The 19,734-nt window shown below is 41.4% G+C and overlaps 1 protein-coding gene across 1 annotated transcript in view; it reads left to right on the plus strand.

Moving 5' to 3' along the window:
* MDN1 (midasin AAA ATPase 1) overlaps positions 1–19,734 on the plus strand; it is a 171,553-nt gene that overhangs the window by 91,729 nt on the left and 60,090 nt on the right. The window contains exons 45-57 of the mRNA XM_050949353.1: positions 54–170; positions 2,359–2,567; positions 3,846–3,991; positions 4,948–5,150; positions 6,710–6,930; positions 8,456–8,569; positions 10,097–10,229; positions 11,060–11,169; positions 12,583–12,716; positions 13,859–14,019; positions 14,431–14,551; positions 17,334–17,544; positions 17,753–17,984. Coding sequence (XP_050805310.1) covers positions 54–170; positions 2,359–2,567; positions 3,846–3,991; positions 4,948–5,150; positions 6,710–6,930; positions 8,456–8,569; positions 10,097–10,229; positions 11,060–11,169; positions 12,583–12,716; positions 13,859–14,019; positions 14,431–14,551; positions 17,334–17,544; positions 17,753–17,984 — 2,112 coding nt within the window. The remainder of the gene's footprint in view (positions 1–53; positions 171–2,358; positions 2,568–3,845; positions 3,992–4,947; positions 5,151–6,709; positions 6,931–8,455; positions 8,570–10,096; positions 10,230–11,059; positions 11,170–12,582; positions 12,717–13,858; positions 14,020–14,430; positions 14,552–17,333; positions 17,545–17,752; positions 17,985–19,734) is intronic.

Below are 19,734 nucleotides of genomic sequence, written 5' to 3' on the forward strand. Positions count from 1 at the left end.
GATTGATGATGAAAGATGACTTGAAACTCATGTAAACTTTCTTTTGAATGTAGTCCATCAGTGCTGGACCGCTTAAATGCTCTACTCGAACCTGGGGGAGTCCTTACCATGAGTGAGAGAGGTGTGATAGATGGCACTACTCCTACTATTGCCCCTCATCCGAATTTCAGGTGCTCCATTTCTTTGCTTTATATGTTTGTTGGGATTTGATTGAGAAACAAATTACACTGGTGGTGGCAATTTAAATGCTCTAAAGGCACAAAGCACCCCCAGCATTGTTACAATTGAATGGTTTTCTACTGTCCTCCAAAATCTCTTCACTTCTAAATAGCCTTCTGCAGCAAAAAAGTCTGGTTAGAGGGTGGGGGTGGGAAACCTTTAGTCATTTTAAAAGGATAAAACTTGAGTTATTTTAGTAAATCTAAATTACATATGACCACAGGAGGATTTGCCTGTGTTTTGGGGTCTTTGCTGAATGGGTTTAACACCTCTTTTTGTCCAAATAGAAAGGCAGAATAGAGGCAGAGGGTGCTTTATATAATTGATCCAAATAACTTTAAAGGGAAGTTAACATAAATTTGTGTCCTAATGCTAAGGTGAACTTACATAAACTGAACTCACACTGAGTTCAATGGGAATCTGCTCAAGTAAGTTCTTTGAGTGCTGGCCCACTGTGGGTATACATGCGCCTGAGACCGGAAGATTCTTGTTAGTAATGTCTGTTTGGTCCACACCTAAGTACTGTGTCTCCTCATATTCTGAACCAAAGCTATAAGGTACAGTACAGACTGGCCACTTCTCCAATTCCTTCTTACCGCTGCATGGTGTGAGATGGAACACTCCAGTGTCCTCAAAACTCTTCTTTCAACTTTACTTGTAAATAGTTCAAAAGCATATCTTATTAGATAGTTTTAGTATAGTTAGGGTCTGGGGAGTCTGTTTTTCCCCTTTGGGGGTTTTCCACTCCACCTCACTGCTTCCCCTTCTTCCTGGCAGGGAAATCTCATCAGGAGGTAATGTCATTGACTTCATCCTTGCTTACAATCCTAACAGCATTAGAAATCTGCGTAATTGTAGAAAAGTCCACTTTGGCACCAAAGTGAGTGAGGTAATATCTTTTTCTGGACCAGCTTCTGTTGGTGAGAGAGAGAATTTCAAACCACACAGAGCTTGAAGGCAGCTGGTCCAATAAAAGATATTACCTCACCCCACCCTAGTCATGAGGAAACATTACGTCGTATTCCATAAAGATACGGTTTCCTCATGACTCCACCCTAAATTTGTCCCCAAAGTAGTCTCCAACCTGCATGTAAATCAGTACATAACCTTATGTATATTTTCCTAAGCCTCACACTACTAAGGAGGAACAGAGAGTCCATTCCATCTTCAAAGAGAAAAAAAAAACAACCTTTAGGAATTTGCTCAGATTCTTGGTTGCCTTGGCAGAATGCCTGAGAGAGCAAGCTCATCGCAAAGACTAAGTGGATTTTGGGTTGTGTCTTTCTCTGTTATTAGTTGTCTGAGATTCCTCCGCCACATCATGTGTGCTCCCACTCCGTCAACTTCACTTTGGGGAGTACCTCTTGTTTACATATGCCAAGCAGCCACGTGGAGTTCCATTCATACCTTCACTATGCCCTTGTCCATGCCTGCTCAACTGATGCATCCTTTACCCTCCTCCTTTGTGAGTCCTGTTTTGACAGTCCTCCAAAATGAAATACCCATAGGGACCAGCACTCGAAGAAGAAAGAGAGGTTGCCTACTTTCCATAACCAGAGTTTCTCGAGATGAGACATCCCTGTCTATATTCTACTACCAGCCCTTCTTCCCCTATGCTTTGGATCATAGTAGAGAAGAAACTTGAAAGATAGGTGATCTGCGCACTTCCTCTTATACCCTCAGTCTTAAATAATGATTTGAGGACTTCCGTAAAACAGACAAAGGTTATGGGTCTATTACAGGCGTGCTGTAAGGGTGGGTGAGGTTCTGTGGCCTGCAATGTGCAGGAGGTCAGACTAGATGATCTTGATGATCCTTTCTGGCCTTAAAGTCTATGACTCTTTGACTTCATAGTAGAAAGAGAGAGCGCACGGGTACTGACCAATGGATACTACTAGCAAGAATCTTCCAGTTTCAGGCATGTGGAATGCATGCATAGCCACTGTGGAATACAGATAGGGATCACATATCTCTGAGAACTCTGGAAGGGAGGTGTCCTCTCTTTCCTCAGTATTTAACCTTTTATTAGCATGATTTAATTGGTTATTGTATTTGCTGTGGCATTCTCTGCAGAGCAAACTTAGTGGTTCTAAAGTGAGATCTTAATTATTTTATTAATCTGTTATGCATATTTAATAGGCTTTTCCTTTCAATGGATCCTTTTCATGGGGAAATATCCAGAGCCATGAGGAACCGTGGGATTGAGATTTACATTCCTGGGGAAAGTGATGGGAATTTATTGGACAATCTGGACATGAAAGTGTTGCTGCATGGACTGGGCTTACTGGGAGATAGTGTATGTGATGCACTCATGGCTGTACATTCAGAAACTAAAGAAACTATAGCAGGTGAGACAAGCCCTCTTAACAGTTTGGTAAATACTCCCTATCTGGGCATTATATATCTTGTGCGGCTCTAGGTTTGGCACTGAATGTTAAGACTGGAGTATTTTGGTCCCTCCAATGTGCGTTATGTCCAGTTAAAGTAGAGAGGCAGATGCTTTTAGTATAATTAAGTTTTTTCTTTCATTTCTACTCTTCAAGGACTAGGTGTGAATTATAAAGCTCAAGAGAACCCAACACACACTTATGATTTCTCTTTACATTAATATGAATTGTGCAAGAGTCTGCCGATTGGGATGGAGGGTTAGCTGGGAGGGAAGGTAGATTGTGAATGACAATAAACTTATTCTGGTTGAAAGTCAATACAGTAGAAAAGACTTGCACAAGGCTCTTGTATCACTCAAGCCTGATGGTAAAGGCTAAAGTGGTGTGTTGGTCCTTTGTACTCCTTTAAATTTTCTTCTGCATGAGCAGTATGTCATGTCTGCAACACATCTATCTCCTTTGTCAGTGAAGTCTTTTATAAGAACTATAAGTATAATTTAATAAAGAATGAGTTATATTTACATTCTGTCCAGGCTGGGATTAATTCAGTTAGCATGGAAAAATTCCTCTCACTGGGTAGCTCTGTGGAAAGAGATCATCTGAAAGAAAAGAACTGGGAATCTGGAAATTTGGTTTCTGTTCCCAGCTCTGCCACTTGATGTTTGACCCTTGCCGAGTCACTTAAAATGACACAACCATCTTAACTTTTAAAAAAAATTGTCTAGATTTTAAGTTTAGGCCTGGTATTTAAAGCAGGTGTGCTTTTGTAGTTTTACAATAACATTCTAAAGAATCTTTTCCCATGTGGCTGCATGATAGACCCATGGGAAACTTGAGTGTGACCATATAGCCGAGGCAGGGAGACTGAGTGACTGTACAGAGTGCTACTGAATAGCTAGGAAAAAATAGACATTTCTCTACTTTTTCAGATACTGTAATTTTAGGTCTTTCTGTAATCATTTACAGGAAAAAAGTGATTTTTAAGTTAGTGGTGCTCTCTTTAACTTTAACTTGATCTCATTTTCTCCGCTTGTAAAATGGGGATATTTGCTTCCTTGCCTGGGGGTGATGCAAGGCATAATTAGTTAATATTGGGTGCTCTGCTGCAAGGCACTATATAATGATAGTGTGTGCCCCCAGCAGGTGAGCATGGTCAGAAGGGAAGGTGTTGGCAAATTAAAGCATCTGGAATGTTCTACAAAAATGGCTGGCTGATATTAATATTCAGTGCCTTTTCAGGATTTGTGTTGTCATTGTCATCTTTGATTCATGCTGCTACGCTAATTGTACAACAGTTGCGTCGAGGCCTTGGTTTAGCGAAGAGTTTTTACAGAGCTTGCTGGGAAGTATATGTCCGCTCACAGCAGTCCCAGATGAACCAAAAGGTAAATATTTCATTCTCCTTAAAACTGTATTGTGTTTTTTCACAAATGGACAACAATATCGAAATGCCTAGAAAGGAATGCTGCCAGGAGGAGGGTTGGTGATTCTGAAAGCAGTGCTCTGTCCTGTGAAGGGCCCTCACATGCTGTTGGAGACCATTGTGCTCTTGGGAGTTTCAGGCCCCAATTTTGAGCTGTTCCTGTCAAGAGTCGCAGCCTGATGGAAAGCAGAGAAAAGGTAGTTTTAAACTGCTTTCACACTTCCTGGATTCTGTGGGTGCTAAGGGGTTCTTTGGCCCAGTGTAATCTAAACCCCGGGAAGACTGATTTAACCCATACTGCAGTGGTTTCCCAAGAGGCCTTTCTGTGCCACACAATGGCTGAAGTGTACAGTGCACTTCAGCTACCTCTGCCTTCCATGACACAGTCTTCCTGCCCACTGGCATTCCCCTTAAAACTGGGGTTGCAGTAGAGGTCGTGTGAACATGCAGTAGGTATGGGCATTTAATCTGAACCTGTGTGCTAGGTAATTCCCCAGCAGGGAAATCCAGCTTGTTCTAGCCTCCTTACTCCACTTCTTCAGTGTGAACCATTGTCTCTTAAGATGAGGCTTAAAGGTGAGGTCTGTTAATTTATTATGTACATTCTGTGTCTCCTCAAGCAAAAGTTAGAAGTAGTAGCTCTGGCCAAATTACAGCCTGGAGGAATTGTTCTGTCAGCCTGATGTTCTACCTGAATATGGTGGTATTTGCTTTCTATCTTACTGTTCACTATTATGTGCTGTTAAGAGCAGCTGAGTGTCATATGTCTCAGTTGATTGAAGTGCTTTGGGATCTTTTGGTATGAAATCTATAACAAAGTAAGATTATGTATATTCTTAGTTAAAACCCTGCCTAAGTAGTAGTATCTGATGCATGTTTGAATACATAATCTGAATTGCTCTATGTCTTCTGTTTTAGCTTGTGCTGGAGTTGGTAATGAAGCATGTTTCAGTGCTGACTTCCCATGAAACTTGGGGTGACTCCCTGCTAGCAATGGGATTGTGGCCAGACTCTCTACCTACAAGTCTGTTTCTAGCTGAAGACTCACTTCTTTCTACAGTCCAGAGTGACGGACAGGTCCTAGCATATTGTCTGAACAGACTGAGCCTGAAAAACAGCAGGTGGGCAAGAGACACTTTTTGGTTAAAGAATGAGCAACAAATAATACAGGTTTGACACTCTGCTACTGTTTCCACTATCAGTAAATGGTGTCACGACAATGCTCTTCTGTCAGGGATGTGTGGCTAACTTTTTACATTTACTCTGAACCCTCAATATCTGTTTTGTTTTGTTTTTGTTCTGATTTATCTGGATTCAGATATTCAGAATTATACATTTTATATAGAAATGGGCAAGGCTAGTCATCCTAGATTTTAAGTCTTTTCATTCTCTTCCCCACCCCTGCCCCAGTTTTCCTACAAATTAATTTAATTAAGGTCCAATAATGTACACAGTTTTTTCTGCCCTGACCGAGTGATCTACCTTCCAGTTTAAGTAGTCTAATAAATACATTTGAATATCCTGACACTAGGAAGGTGAGTGCCCACATTCTTACTCTGAAAGGTTAGTTGCTGGGCATAGTGGAAAAGAGAGCCTATAAGAAAGGGTTTGAATGAAGAGTAGAAATGTCCTGTGTCAGAATGGAGGAGACCATTGCAGGTCTAAAGAATAGAGTAAACGTTAACATTGGAGATGCACAAATAAGTCCAATCAAGAACTGGCCCAACACATTCTGGATCAAACCCTTTGAAGTTCAAAACTGTGTGGCTGATACTTTAGGTTAGAATGTACTAGCACTGCTCTATACTCTGTGGTTTCATCCAGAAACAGAATAACCACAAAAGGTTCTTACGTTCCTTTTGAACTGGCAGAACGAGGATTGCTTGATATTTGAGAACATTTCCTTATGAGATTTTGGTCCAGTAGCTTCAAATTTTGAGCTCCTTATCCAAATGGAGCTGCCAGATCTGAGTCCTGCATGTGGTGGGCAGATGAAAGAGCTCCTCTAGTCAGTTTCATGCCCAATTTTTCAAACTTTCACAAAGTTGAAGCAAAACCTCAGTTATTGTTCATTTGTTTTGTAAACTCCCGGAGGAAGGGACGGTGCCTTCCTGTGCAAATCTTTAGGTGCACTGAGGCACAATGTCATGTGACAAGTCAGTGGCAGAGCAGGGCATAGAAGTTCATACTGAAATTAAATATTAATCTGAAAATCAGAAAGGAACATTGTTTTTCTCTTGTGTCCTCTCTTCCTTCTCCCCCCTGCCCTCACCCCCACCCCCCATCCTTACCTGTATTCTTACGTTGTGGACTCTTTTTGGTGCAGGGACTCAGTCGTCATTTGTCCTGCAAAGCTCCATGCTTTGTCGTGTGTGTGTATAAAGTAACCTTAATACTGAGTTGCTGGTAGTAGACATCTTAAACTAGGTTGGAAATGAGAAAGCGGATTTAAAAATCCAAATAAGCTTCTTCTAAAAACAAAAGCTACATGAATTTGGAAAATAGGGATATTTTCGAATAGTTACCCACTTGGGTTCACATAAATTGTGCAGCTTATTTGGTGATACTTTACATATTAATTATCAGTAATTTGACTTTGAGAATTGACTCATTTTAGAACTACAAAGGGTTTTTTCTAGTCTTCACGTATTTTATCCTTAATTATTTTCATTCATTTCAGAACACTACCACTTACGCTGCAAGATTTGCAGAAAGTTATGCAATCCACTAATTCAGAGACCCTCCGATTCAGTACTGTTCAGATGGATGCCTATTGGACAGATGAAATTGAAGTCCTATCTACTTCTGTTGAATTGTTCATAGAAAAGGCATCCAATCAGGATTGGTTGTTGAGAGTTAGATGGCTTAATCATTTAATCAAGAATCTACCGCAAGTGCTTGGTAGGTATTATTCTTAATGATTATACTTACCACAGACTGATTTAATTCTCTCTCTTGTTTTTCCTTCACAGCAGCAGTAAAAACTCTACAATGATGCAATTATGTTTACAGATTGCCTAGTTTTAAATAAATTAGCAGGACAGCTGGAAAAACTCTGCGAAACTGGGGTTTTCCTGAGATTGTGTGATGTGTAACCACTCAAAATAGTGAGTGTTAGATGGGAAGGAGGCATGCACTGCAGACCAAAAAGTAATAAATATTTGATAGACCAGTTTAATTACCTAGGCTTGGAAATACTTTTTGTAAATTAATTTGTTACATTTGCTTAATTGAAACAGATAATTTAGAGTGTTTCTAGCAACAAGCAAGCTGTGTCACTTGCCTGCAGGAGCCACTTGAGACTGAAAATGCTAGTATGTGGCCAAGCCCTCCTAGATTTAAACAAATTATTCTAGAGTATTTGGATATTTAAACCTTGCAGCTTTATTTGTTTGGGACATCCTTTCACATGAATGGAACATACAACCACAGGGGAAAGCCGCATAACTATGCATACTTGGAAAGACTATCACCAGTGTAATAGTTCACAATGCTGGCATTTAAATGATCATCATAAATAAAGACTTAGGGTCCTTCGAAAATCCCAGTTGAAGGGAATTAAATGCTTAATAGGATTTGGGTATCTAACTCCCTTAAGATCCTTTGAAAATCCCAGTATTTATTAATATCACATTGCAATGGATAGGATTCACACTCTCAATGCTATTATTTTTCTCCAGACAACCAAGTGTGTGTTAGAGGTCAATCCATCCTCCTCCTCATATCCACTCATTATACTCCACACTCGAACATAGCCACTTTATGAACTTCATACCCTCATATCTCAATGTCTGTAGTTTGAGCCATCAACCTTTTACCCCCAATTGGGGATGTTACAGATTATGTATTCCTTATGCCACCCGATCTTAACCGAACTTTGCACCCTTGATAATCTGTATGTTATTCCCTGATAACCAGAAACTTCTGTGCTTAAACTCTGTACCGTTCACTTTTTTTAAGATCTTAATAAAATTTTTATAATCTGAAATTGTAACCAGAAAACATTGCAAATGTCTAGAAAATTATTTGACTGAAAGTTAGATTCTGTAGAAAACATCAGTGATAGATAATAAATAAATCCATGGGAGTTAGATACATAACTTGCAGTGACTTTTGAAAACCAGACTCTAAAAATTGTAGAAGTAAATGGAAATTCCCATGTGTCAATTTGTTGTGTCGTACACTGCTTTATCTGTTGGACAATCAAGACTAGGCAATCTGAAGCTGATTGAGATCTGATTGCTGCAGTGCACGCTGTTACGGGCCTTCTGAAAGACTGATATGCTATCTGCAGTTAGTGTAGAAAGAGGGCAACCCTTAACTGGGCAGAGGAGATTTTGGCTGGCACATCTTGAGTGTTTTTGTTGACTGACTATGCTTTGTACCTTCAAAGCTAAACACTCCTAACTAGTATTCTCACCTACAGATTCAGTGCGCACTCAACTAGAAGCTGGTGCTGCATCGCTGAATAGTTTCTACTCCAGTCCTCACTCTGCTGCAATCAGTAATGTGATCAAGTTGCTACAGCCAAACATAACAGGTACCTTTGCTTCCTCCTCCTCCTTTTCCCACCCATCCCCCCAGTCATTTGTGCTTCCTGTTTTTCTTTAAAGAAGTGAAGACTGCAGGAAGATTGTGTTCTGAATGTGTCACAGCTTAAATGCTTAACAAAAATAGTTATGCATTATGATTCTGAAAGTGGAACTTGCAAGTTGGGTGGATTGGTGATATGCAAAATATTGTGAAGTTCACTGGAATTAGCCTTAAATTGGAGTGTGGTTCCTTCTGAAATATTTTGAAAGTGGTTATACAGTACACGTCTGGCACCATGGAGAGTGCTACTCTTGTACCATTCTCTTGGTTGGAAGTAGGTAATGTTGAAAAACATGGTTAGTATGTTAGGGTAACAGGCCACTCCACCTTGAATGGTCCTCTAGAATATGTGCTACTTACCTATACTAAACAGTCTGCTCACCTTGTGTTTAGCTGTGACGCTCCGAGTACCTTTCCCATACCTGAAGAAGAGCTCTGTGTGGCTCGAAAGCTTGTCTCTCTCACCAACAGAAGTTGGTCCAATAAAAGATATTCCCTCACCCACCTTGTGTCTCAGGTTAACATTTGGCATTTACAGGAATTCATGGACAAAGGAATGGATAGATTTCAAAAGAATGATAAGGAAATGGCTTTAATCTAGAGCTGTGCAGGACGAGGCCGGGATGTGCACCTCCTTAGGAGTATTATGCCTTAGTAAGGCATGCCTGTTGGGATGGCAGAAACTTTCTGGAGTTTTGGAAATTGCTGTTATCCCTAGTGTGTAGATGGGGACTGGGGCACAGACACTAAGGATATGGCTACATTTGGAATTTCAAAGCGCTGCCCCGGCAGCGCTGCGAAGTGTGAGTGTAATCAGAGCGGCAGCGCTGGGAGAGAGCTCTCCCAGCGCTGCATGTAAACCACATCCCTTACGGGTGTAGCGTGCAGCCCTGGGAGCCGCGCTCCCAGCGCTGCTGCCCTGATTACACTGACGCTTTACAGCACTGTATCTTGCAGCGCTCAGGGGAGTGTTTTTTCACACCCCAGTTGCAGCGCTGTAAAGTGTGAGTGTAGCCAAGGCCTCAGTGACTTGCCCAAGGTCACACAGGAAGTTTGTGGTGAATTAGGGAACTGAACCTATATCTGAAGTGCCCGCCTGGTGCCCTAACCAATAACCATCTCATGCTTATCACTGTGCTTCCACAGCCTACAGTCAAATTACTGCTGCCTTCCACGTGGGTACTCTGTGGGAAGGGGCTTTCCTGCTGTACCTCTCTTCCTCTCACATGGCTGCACTGGAGCATTATCCCATCCCCAAAATTAATACATAGTTGCAAGAATAGCTGACCTCAGGAGTCTTATTTGCATGCTGAAATTGTCCATTGCAGTTGGTGATACCCCAGTTCTGCTAGTGGTCTCTCTCATTACATTTATGGAAATCCCTAATTATTTCTTGGAGGGGTGGAGAAAGAAAAGCAATACTATTTTTATTTGGCAAAACACTGTCTTTCTCTGTAACTGCTTGCCTTACCAGATGAACAAGTGATGCCACTGGATCCAAGATGGAATATGCAGTTTTTGAATATCATTAGAAATTCAATGAACTTTGACACAGAAGTGGAACACACAGATCAGCTTTTTGTCCTTCTGATGTCTGTAGCAAACCGGTGGGTTAAGAAAAATGCAAAGTGAAAGCCTGGTGGCTTGTGAAGTTAACATTGTGATTCTAGCCAATGCTGTTGTGATTATTGCCAACGTTCCTCCTGAGCATTTTGCTTAAATTTTGACAGATAAGGTCTAAAATGCTAGGCTTGGGTTTTTTGGCTGTAACATTTGAAAATCTAAATCTTCAGCTCCTGCTTTTGCTCTTGGGTTACAGACAGGCTGGAGACTGCCCCTCTGCTGATGGGATAGGGGAAGAGCACATGGTAGTTTAGCAGCAGTTGTTCTGGAACACTCCTCCCCCAAAAAATAGAACCAGGAGAAGAAGCAGAAAGCATAGAAGTGGTTCTGTAATGCTACTGACTTCAGACTCAAAACACCTTTTGGTAGGGAAGGAAGGAACTAGGCTCCCTTTTCCCTATTGCTCTTCATTTAAATAAAAAGGGGGTGAATGGGCAAGTTATAAAGTAAAACTGAGTTCAGAGTAAAAAGATGGTTCTTGCCACCTGGCAAATGCTAACTTCCCACATAATCACCTATAGTTGCATGGATTCTGCAGCATAATTGCAGAGTACCTTTTCCTTTGTGAATAGACAGAAAATTTTTTTTGTGTTCCAGGATAGTCTAAAAATTGAAATTTCAATTTATCATCCTTTGCAGTCCAGATTTAAGCTATCTGACATGTCACTGTTCAGATCTTTGATTCTCGCTTCAGATAATTAGTACTGAGATATCAAATCTCCTAATATGCTCTACCCTCCCTAATATGGTATAGAGGCTTTTCAGCTGGTTATGTCTGACTTCTCCTAACACCTTTATGTTGTTTTTAATTCAGGGCAATATTATTTCTTGATCGGGAAAAAAGGAGCTATACTGAGAAGAACTTGATTTCTAGCAAAAAGTTGAGAACTAGTGCCTTAAGAATGTCTCTAGAGTTCCATAAAGGTAGGACTGATGATCTCATTGTTTCTTTTACTGCATAATATGTTTAATGAATAAGAAAAGATTCTGTTTCAAAAGGTCAGTTACCCCAAGCATGATTTTATACTGCCCATTGTATGTGTGAAGGTTGTATACTTTTATGTAACACATGCAGACTAGAGCTATAGCAAGATAAAATATTACTCTAGTAGAGTAGGTTCACCCTTCTAGTAGAGTAGAATATGTGTGGATAATTTCCCTCTCCTAAACAAATATGTATATGTGTAGAGAGAGTGACATTGCATGCCCTCATTGGTAACTGCTATAAAAAGGGTGTTTAGTGGAAATTGGAGAGGAGTAAAGCTTCTTCAGACTTTCCACTTCCTTTTGGTTTGCAACAGGAGAAATGTGCATTTGTAGTTTAAGTGGGAAGACGTGATGACAAACACCAATCAGTGTCTCATATAGCAACTTTTTGGCACTAGTATTGTTGCTATTAAGTTAATATTAAAATTATTTTATTAAATACAGCATCATTTTGTAAACTTGGGTTAGTAAAGATTGGCATTTACTCTGCCAGCTGGATTTTTAATTATGTATTCTGTATTTTTGCTGAGCCAACTGCATTGAGCAGGTTTAGTTTTGTTTGTGCTTTTCCGGAGAATGCATGGGCAAAAACTGACTAAATATCAAAGCCTACATTTGTTCTGTGATCTAAAGATCATTGTCCTTCTGGATCACTGAGAAACTGCAATAAGTTGACTTGATGGCCAGATGAGAAGTAGAATGACAAATGAAAAGAGAGGAGGGTCTGTGTAGCTAATCTGCTAGGTCTTACCTTTTTGATCTGTGATGCTGTCACTTCCCCAATTGACAATTTATTTCTTGCCATGGTGTCATTGATTATATATGAAGAATTCCTCTTTCTGAACTTTCCCAGTGTAACATACACACAAACTGTTTCACTGCTAGTGGCACATGATCTCACTGGCCATATTTAACTCCCCGAGCAGAGAAGAAATTAAACTGCATGTAATAAAGGGAAAGAGAGGGGATCTGTGGCTAGTGGATTTATTTTATATCAGGAAAAACTTAGTGTCAGTCCTGCAATTTTATCAGTTTACAGTTTGAATTCCACCTCAGAAGAAAGTCGGTCACAACATGACTTTCACTTCACAATTGCCTTTAGTTGACTGACCTGTGTTGCCTCCATATTTGCAGTATTCCCTGTCCTACCTACTTAGAAGTAATAGGGAATGCTGCAGATACTGAGGAAATATGTAGCTACACAAGTAAAAACTGAAGTTTTCAAGCAGCGACGGCAGTAATCGAGAGATATGGTGGCCAGAGATTAACTCTTCTGTGTTACTTTGTGTAGATGGAATATTATAACTTCCCCCCCCCCCTTTTTTTTTCTGTTCTAATGTTTAAATCAAGATCCAGGGAGTTATGACTCTCTTCCACATGCTGTTGTGGCCAATCTTGCCGCTTTCTTTGAACTTTGGGATGCCTTTATGTTACACTGGGTGAAGTCTTCTCAAGTAACCTTAACAGATGACAGTGTGCATGAGGTGAGTCAAGTTTTTAAATTGCTCTTACTACAGTTATTTAGGATCCAGAATTCTGGAGGAGCTTCTCCATTTTTAGTCCCATGGACTCTGAAATAAACGGCAGGGTTGTGGTTAGAATGTTGAATGTGATCATTTGTGTGGTGTCAGGTATAAGAGGTTATGCCGATCTGCAAATTTATAGTATACTGTTGTGTCCATTATCCACCACTCTTTATTCTAAAACAGTGGTTTTCAACCTTTTTTCATTTGCGGACCCCTAAAAATTTTCAAATGGATATTCAGACACCTTTGGAATTCGTAAGCATAGTCTACGGACTCCTAGGGATCTCCAGACCACAGGTTAAACACTACTGTTCTAAGATAACATGTAGGTTTTCAACATACTTTCATTACTTCCTTTTATATCAACTCTTCCCTTCACCTCAAACAATTCACAATGCTTTTGTTAAAATTTCCCACCACATAGATCATGCCACTCGTCAAATCCCTTCACTGGCTTCTTCTCACTTTCTACATCAAGTTCAGTTTTCTCATCCTCTCATACCTGAACAAGTCTTTTTCTTCTTACATCTCTGCTCTCATTTCTACTTACTTAACACCCCCAAACTCCCTTTTAACATAGCCTTTTAACATAGCCTTTGTGTCTTTCACTCTCTCTTGCCCTCTCCTTTTTGCATGCCACTTTGTATACTTAGAATTCCTTCTCCCATAATGTACCAAACAGTTTCCCACTCCATCTAGATTCTGTTTTAAAGCCTCTTGCAACAAAGCCTTTTAAAGGTAATCTCCAGCAATAACTTTGTTGCTTTAAAGCTATACCTTCTTCATTTGGTGTGTTGTCTGAATTGTATTGTCCATATCTAAATTAGATTGTAAAATCCTTGAAGGAGGTCCATCTTGCTTTGTGCTCTGTTTCATACACTGATGGGGATTAGTTAACAATGGAGTCTACAGTTGCTAATATTTTTAGAACACGTAGGTAAACCAGTGGAGGACAAATCTCTTGATTTAAAACATAATACTGTCTAATTATGAGAACAGCAGAGTTAGGAACATCAGTGCCCCAACTACAGTGCAAGATGTACTGTAATATGCCAGGCTTCAGAGATGGGAAGGCTATAACCTTCCTGATTTGCCTATAGATCCTCTACTGCTTGCTGTGGCGTGACCGGTTTTGGGCAGCATCTGACACTCTGACGGTGGATTCTCCAGGCTTGGCACTCCTATCGCTTCACTGGCACTGGGTTGTGAAGCATTTAATCAACAGAATTCCTCAGATGCTGACTGGACATGAGCAGCACAAGTAGGTTGTTTAGCTCATGCATAATGCAACTAATTGGAAGGGTGCCTCCTCCTCCCCCCCAGGGCCCCTTTGCTACATATGTGGCCATATTAAACAGTTACTTTTGCGTTCTTTTTAAAATACACCAGCCAAAACTGATAAGATTCATTTACTCTGTAAGAACAGGTATTGATGTTTGTTCTGTTCCACTCTCACTGCAAGCACAAGTGTATTAGCTGAATGAGTTTGTTTTAGAACTTCTGACGTCTCTTAGCATTGGCCCCATCCTCAGTGAAGATGTGCCTATATGTAATTTTCTCCAGCACACTTTTTTCTCCTATACTCCACCAAAAAATGGAAGTTTCTTGTTGCATGTCCTTTTGCCTTTACCCTCTTGAACTTTTTGAAAACTTATTTCCTTTCTGCTTGAAGGGTTTCCAAGGAAATTCAGTCTGTTTCACAGCAGATTCAGAGCTGTTTGGCCAGTCCTGCTGGTATTTCTATTGGTGTAAAGAAACTGCAGAAGTCTCTTGGGAGACCTCTTCCTTTCAAGGTACATTATTCCATTTGTAACAGAATGTTTTGGACAACTATAGCGCCTTGCTTTCAAGGATGTCGAAGTACATCACAAACATTCCTTAAGGCTCGCAGCAAATCTCTTTAGGGGTCATGTACTATTATACTCATTTCCTACGCCAATAAACAGGCACGCTGATTTCTGTGGATTCATAAGAATGACTAATGCTAATTTTAACATTTTTTTAATACGAATTTCTTTCTGAAATGTATCAGCTGTCTAAATTAGTAACAACATATTTGATGGGTTGTCCAGAGAAGCAGTTCTTCAACAAACAGCTTAGGGTGTTGCATGAGTATGGAGATATTTCTGCTGTAAAGTAGTCCTGGATATTTGTGAATTTCAGACTAGGCAGAACAAGGGAGGTACACCCCCAGTGTGAACTGCACCATGCCTTTTCAAATCAAACCATTGTTGGTAGATTTTAGTGTTCGGCCTAGTTGACAGTTTTACCTCCAGGCCTTCTATAAAAGGATAAACTGCTGAAAGAATTAACTTAAAAAGTAAACCTAAATCCCCTTTTCAGAAGTGATATAGGCACTTAGGAGCCTAACTTTACTGAAAGTCCGTAGGTCTTAGCTTTCGAAAGGCAAGAAGGTATTTAGGCACGAAGGCACCTAAAGATTCAAGTAGGTGCTTGGTGGAATTTCCAGAAGTATCTAGTGTGTCTAACTCCCATTGATTTCAATCCCAGTAGTCATCTATCTATATCTTTAGGTTTACAATCTGGCCCTTAGGCCCAGATTTTTAAAGGTAGTTAGGCACTGCTGTGCTCCTCTGTGCCACGTGTAACTGAATTAGGCACCTAAATTCCTTTTGAAAATGAGACTTAGGCTTTCAAATAAGTTATACATTACAACATAATGCCTAAATACGTCTAAAAATTTGGGCCTTGGGGCCAACATCATGTTTGAAAGTGGGATTTGAAAGTTGGGTACTTTTAAAAAAATTAAAAAATTTACCCCTGATTCCTACTTGGCTGCCTTCATTGAATCTAACTTCTGCCTCACCCTCCCTTCCCTTGAATGGGTCATATACCCAAACTATTCACACTGATAGTACTCAATGATCAGGATTCCTGCAGTTGCTCTCAATCTTTTTTGGTTCAGGCCTTGTAAACTTTGATGGTCTGTTGCGACCCTGTAACTATGTTTAGTACAAAAAATGTGGTTTACCAAATATTTCTTAATCACAATACATAATATACACAGTAATGTAATAAGAAGTAAATAAGTATTAAATAAATAGTCTCTGCATACCAGATTGGTGGCTTCTGCTGCGCCTATCACCTGGGGCTGGCTGGGCTTGGCTCCCTGCTGCGAGTGTTGTGACTTCCAGGATCACAGCACTGCTCAGGTTGGCCCAGCCCTTGTGACGGGGGCTGGGCCAAATTTGTGCAAGTGACATTGCAACTTGGCGTATAGGGTTGCAGCACCACTGCCCAAATTTGGGCTGTCTGGCCCCTTGTCAGAATGATGAAGGGGCAACTGGGCCAATCCTGAGCAGCACTGGGATCCCATGGACCAGATTATAGTGCCTGGAGCAGAAAGCTGAGTCCAGCCAGACCCAGGGTACTGGAGCTGCAGGAGCTGACCCTGCGCAGGGTGATTCCTAACCATTTGGGTGCCCTACGCAGCCCCCCGGCTTCCCTCCCAACCACCACCCCTCCTGCATCTAGGAGGCAGGAGCTGTGGGGGGCCACTTTTGGGGGCCCCACAAGCCCAGAGTGGCCTGGGGGATTAGTGGGGGGCTGGGAGCAGCCTGCTCTGCTTTCCTCGCCCCGGCTGTGTCACTTGGGGGAGGGAGCTTGGGGGAAGGGATTCTCCTCCCCACTACTCACCAGCAGCGGCAGGAAGTAGAGCAGCCCAGTCCCAGCCCGCTCTACTCCACCAGCTCCCAGCTGTGGTGCTCTGCTTCTCGCCACTGGTGAGAGCTTTTCCCGCCCTGCCCTCCTTCCCCCTCACTGAGCCTCCTTTGACACTTTCTGACAACCCAATTTAAGAAACCCTGATTTAGAGAACTGCCATTTAAAATTGCCTTCAGCCTTCTGCAGTATTCCCCACCTCGCTTCTTTAGAGAGAGATGACAGCACTAACCACTGAACAAGTGATGCTACCTCTTCAGTTGTTAGATTACGAGGCATATTCTGCATTCGATTGACTAGTATTCAATTGCTTGGGGAAGGAGCGTCCATCCTTCCAAACTTCCATAAGCAGCTAATGCGTTATTGGAATGAGCTAATATGAAAAGCACCATGGTACATTTTCAAAGCAGGGTGTAGAAAGACTTAACAGTATAAACTAGTTAATGTCAGTGCAGCATAGACAGTTCCAGGCATGTCTTTGTAAACACACTGTCATACAATTGTTAACACGTAGTACATGCCTGATGATCAGCGAGAGATGAACGTGTTAATTTTCACAACATTTTAATAATGTTATTTGTCTTTTCCAATTTACACAAACCGAATCTTAAATACTAATCCATTGGCCAATTACCTCAACATATACCCATCTTTGTAATATTGGATTGAAAACATAAGGGAGATGAAGCATTAAGAATTGGTGTTAAGTTGTGCATAAAGTTGCACATTATTTGCATGTGTAAGTACTCTGATTTAGAAAGCATGAGCACAATGTTAGTGGGCCATTGATCATGTTCATTATGTCATTATAACCTTTGAAACAAAACTATTGATTGTTTAAATATTTTTCCTTGGGTTTTTTTTTTTGTTTTTGTTTTTTTTTTACATTTGCAGGATAAACTGGTGGTGGAGTCTGTTGCTCAGTTGAAAGAACTCTGCAAAGCACTCAACATCCTGGAGATGAGATCTGCCTTTGGAGAAGCCAGGTGGCAGGACGAAGTCTGTTGTCTGAAAACTGCTGCCACTGGATGGGAAATAAAGAAAGCACTGCTGCGAGCCAAGGGTCTGGTTCTCAGAGCTAATCATTTAGAAGATGTTAATCCAGGTAAATAATTTGCCTTATATGTGACAGTCAAGTACAGTCAGAAGCACAGTTTCAGAACATCTATCTTATGTTTATTTCATCCAGAAATTTTTCTTTCTCATTTGTATCTGTGAAAATGAGCAGTTCCTTTCAGATTTGCTGCTTGGAGTGTTAATTGATAAATATGTGTTTATGTGCATTCATGTGCTTTTTATTCCCCATTTTACAGGTGAATTAAGGACGTTTGTGAATTTACAGTGTTCACACCTGAAAGCAGGAGGAGTTAAGCTTGGGCATCGAGAAGAGATTCATACTGAAGACACTGTCTCCAGTCAGTTGGACTCTGCTTCATTAATCCAGCTCTGTAGCAGGATTCAGCTGTGGCCTGCAATGGAGTATTTGGCAGTGCTCTGGCAGTACAAATTGACAGCAGATTGTGTAGCTAAGGCTTGTCTAAGAAGGTGAGGGAAGTGCAAGTTTTTTTTTTTAATTAAATTTAGAATCTGTTGTGCAAGGTTACGAGGATCAGTGTGCTACTTATCTTTGCTTACAAGTGAACATACATCATTCTTATCTATATGCAAAACCACATTTCTTGGGACCAGGGCCGGTGCAAGGAAGTTTCGCACCCTAGGCGAAACTTCCACCTTGCGCCTCTCCCTCCCTGCCCTGTGGCAGCTCTCCCCCTGCCCTGAGCCGCTCCCCCCATGGCAGCTCCTCCCCTGTGCCCCCCCGGGAAGACGTGCAGCACCTCCCCATTCCAGCTCACCTCTGCTCCGCATCCTCTCCAAGCACGCCGCACCCACTCTAATTCTCCTCCCCTCCCAGGCTTGCGGCACCAAACAGCTGATTGGTGCAGCAAGCCTGGGAGGCGGGAGAAGTAGAGCAGCATCCGCGCGCTCAGGGAGGAACCACTGTTTAAATAAATAAATAAATAAAATTGGAGGCACCGCTTTTTGGTGCCCCCAAATCTTGGAGCCCTAGGTAACTGCCTAGTTCGCCTTAATGGTAGCATCGGCCCTGCTTGGGACATAAAACCAAAGTGAAATGTCTAAGAAATTGTTTAAACTTGAGTATTTTCTAGCTTTCGTCCCATCAGCTCTTGGGCAAACATGGGATTTTTATTGAAGTGATTATACTAAAGCTACGGCTACATTATCAGCTGGGGCAGGGTTGGGGGGTGATTCTCTGCTCCTGTGCACATATTCATGCTCACTGTCATTGAGCTAGCACCAGTATAAATAGCAGCATAGCTGTGGTAGCAGCAACAGAGGCATGGCTGAGCAGTGCCAAGTACATACCCACTGGTTTCAGGCAGGTTAGTACTAGGCACGGTTCAGCTGTGCCTCCACTACAGCTACACTGCTATTTATTTTTGCACTAGCTTGATGAGAGCTGGCGAAAGTATGTGTTTGCGAGCAGGGGAATCACCCCCTCAGTTGCAATGTAGGCATAGCATAACTCTGCTATTCAAGCCACCTGCTATAATATATTTAGACTATAAAAAGAAATATCTTCATTAACAGTAGAATGGATTGTGATAGCACCAGAAGAAAGCCCATGGTTTTATACAGAGTCTTACTAGGAAGTAATTTTTTTCTAAGCCTGTTTATTAGTCCATTAATTCTCAATCCTCTGTCAAGCCTTCATGGTCGTATTCTTGAGCTCCAGCAAAAAGTTCAATAAGAGCTTGAGAAGCAAGAGATCTACACACCACAATGAGCATCATCGAAAGGGACGTATTTACAAGTGCAATTTGTGCAAACAGAATGTAGGAAAAAAAAGAAGTAAAATGTACACACACAGTTGTCCATTTGAATTAAATTACCATATATACTTGATCATAAGCCAGTTCATTTATAAGCTGACCCCCCACAAGATGGATAAGTAAAAATGGAAAATTTTTATAACCTGTTCATAAGCTGACCCTATAATTCGGGGGTCAGCAAACTTTGGCTCCCGGGCCATCAGGATAAGCCGCTGGTCGACTGAGATGGTTTGTTTATCTCAAGCTCCACAGGCACAGATGTAATCCTAAGTAAACAAAGTGTCCCGGCGTGCCAGCTGCTTACCCTGATGGGCCGGGACAGCAACTGATCGGGAAATTTTTTGGGGGGGAGAAGCTGGGAGTCAGGAAAGTAACCCCTCAGACCACCCTCCACATGACTTCACCCCTAGCCCGGGACCCCCACACTCTCCCCATCCCATCCC

Source organism: Gopherus flavomarginatus, chromosome 4 (assembly GCF_025201925.1).
Source record: "Gopherus flavomarginatus isolate rGopFla2 chromosome 4, rGopFla2.mat.asm, whole genome shotgun sequence".
Classification (NCBI taxonomy): Eukaryota; Metazoa; Chordata; order Testudines; family Testudinidae; genus Gopherus; species Gopherus flavomarginatus.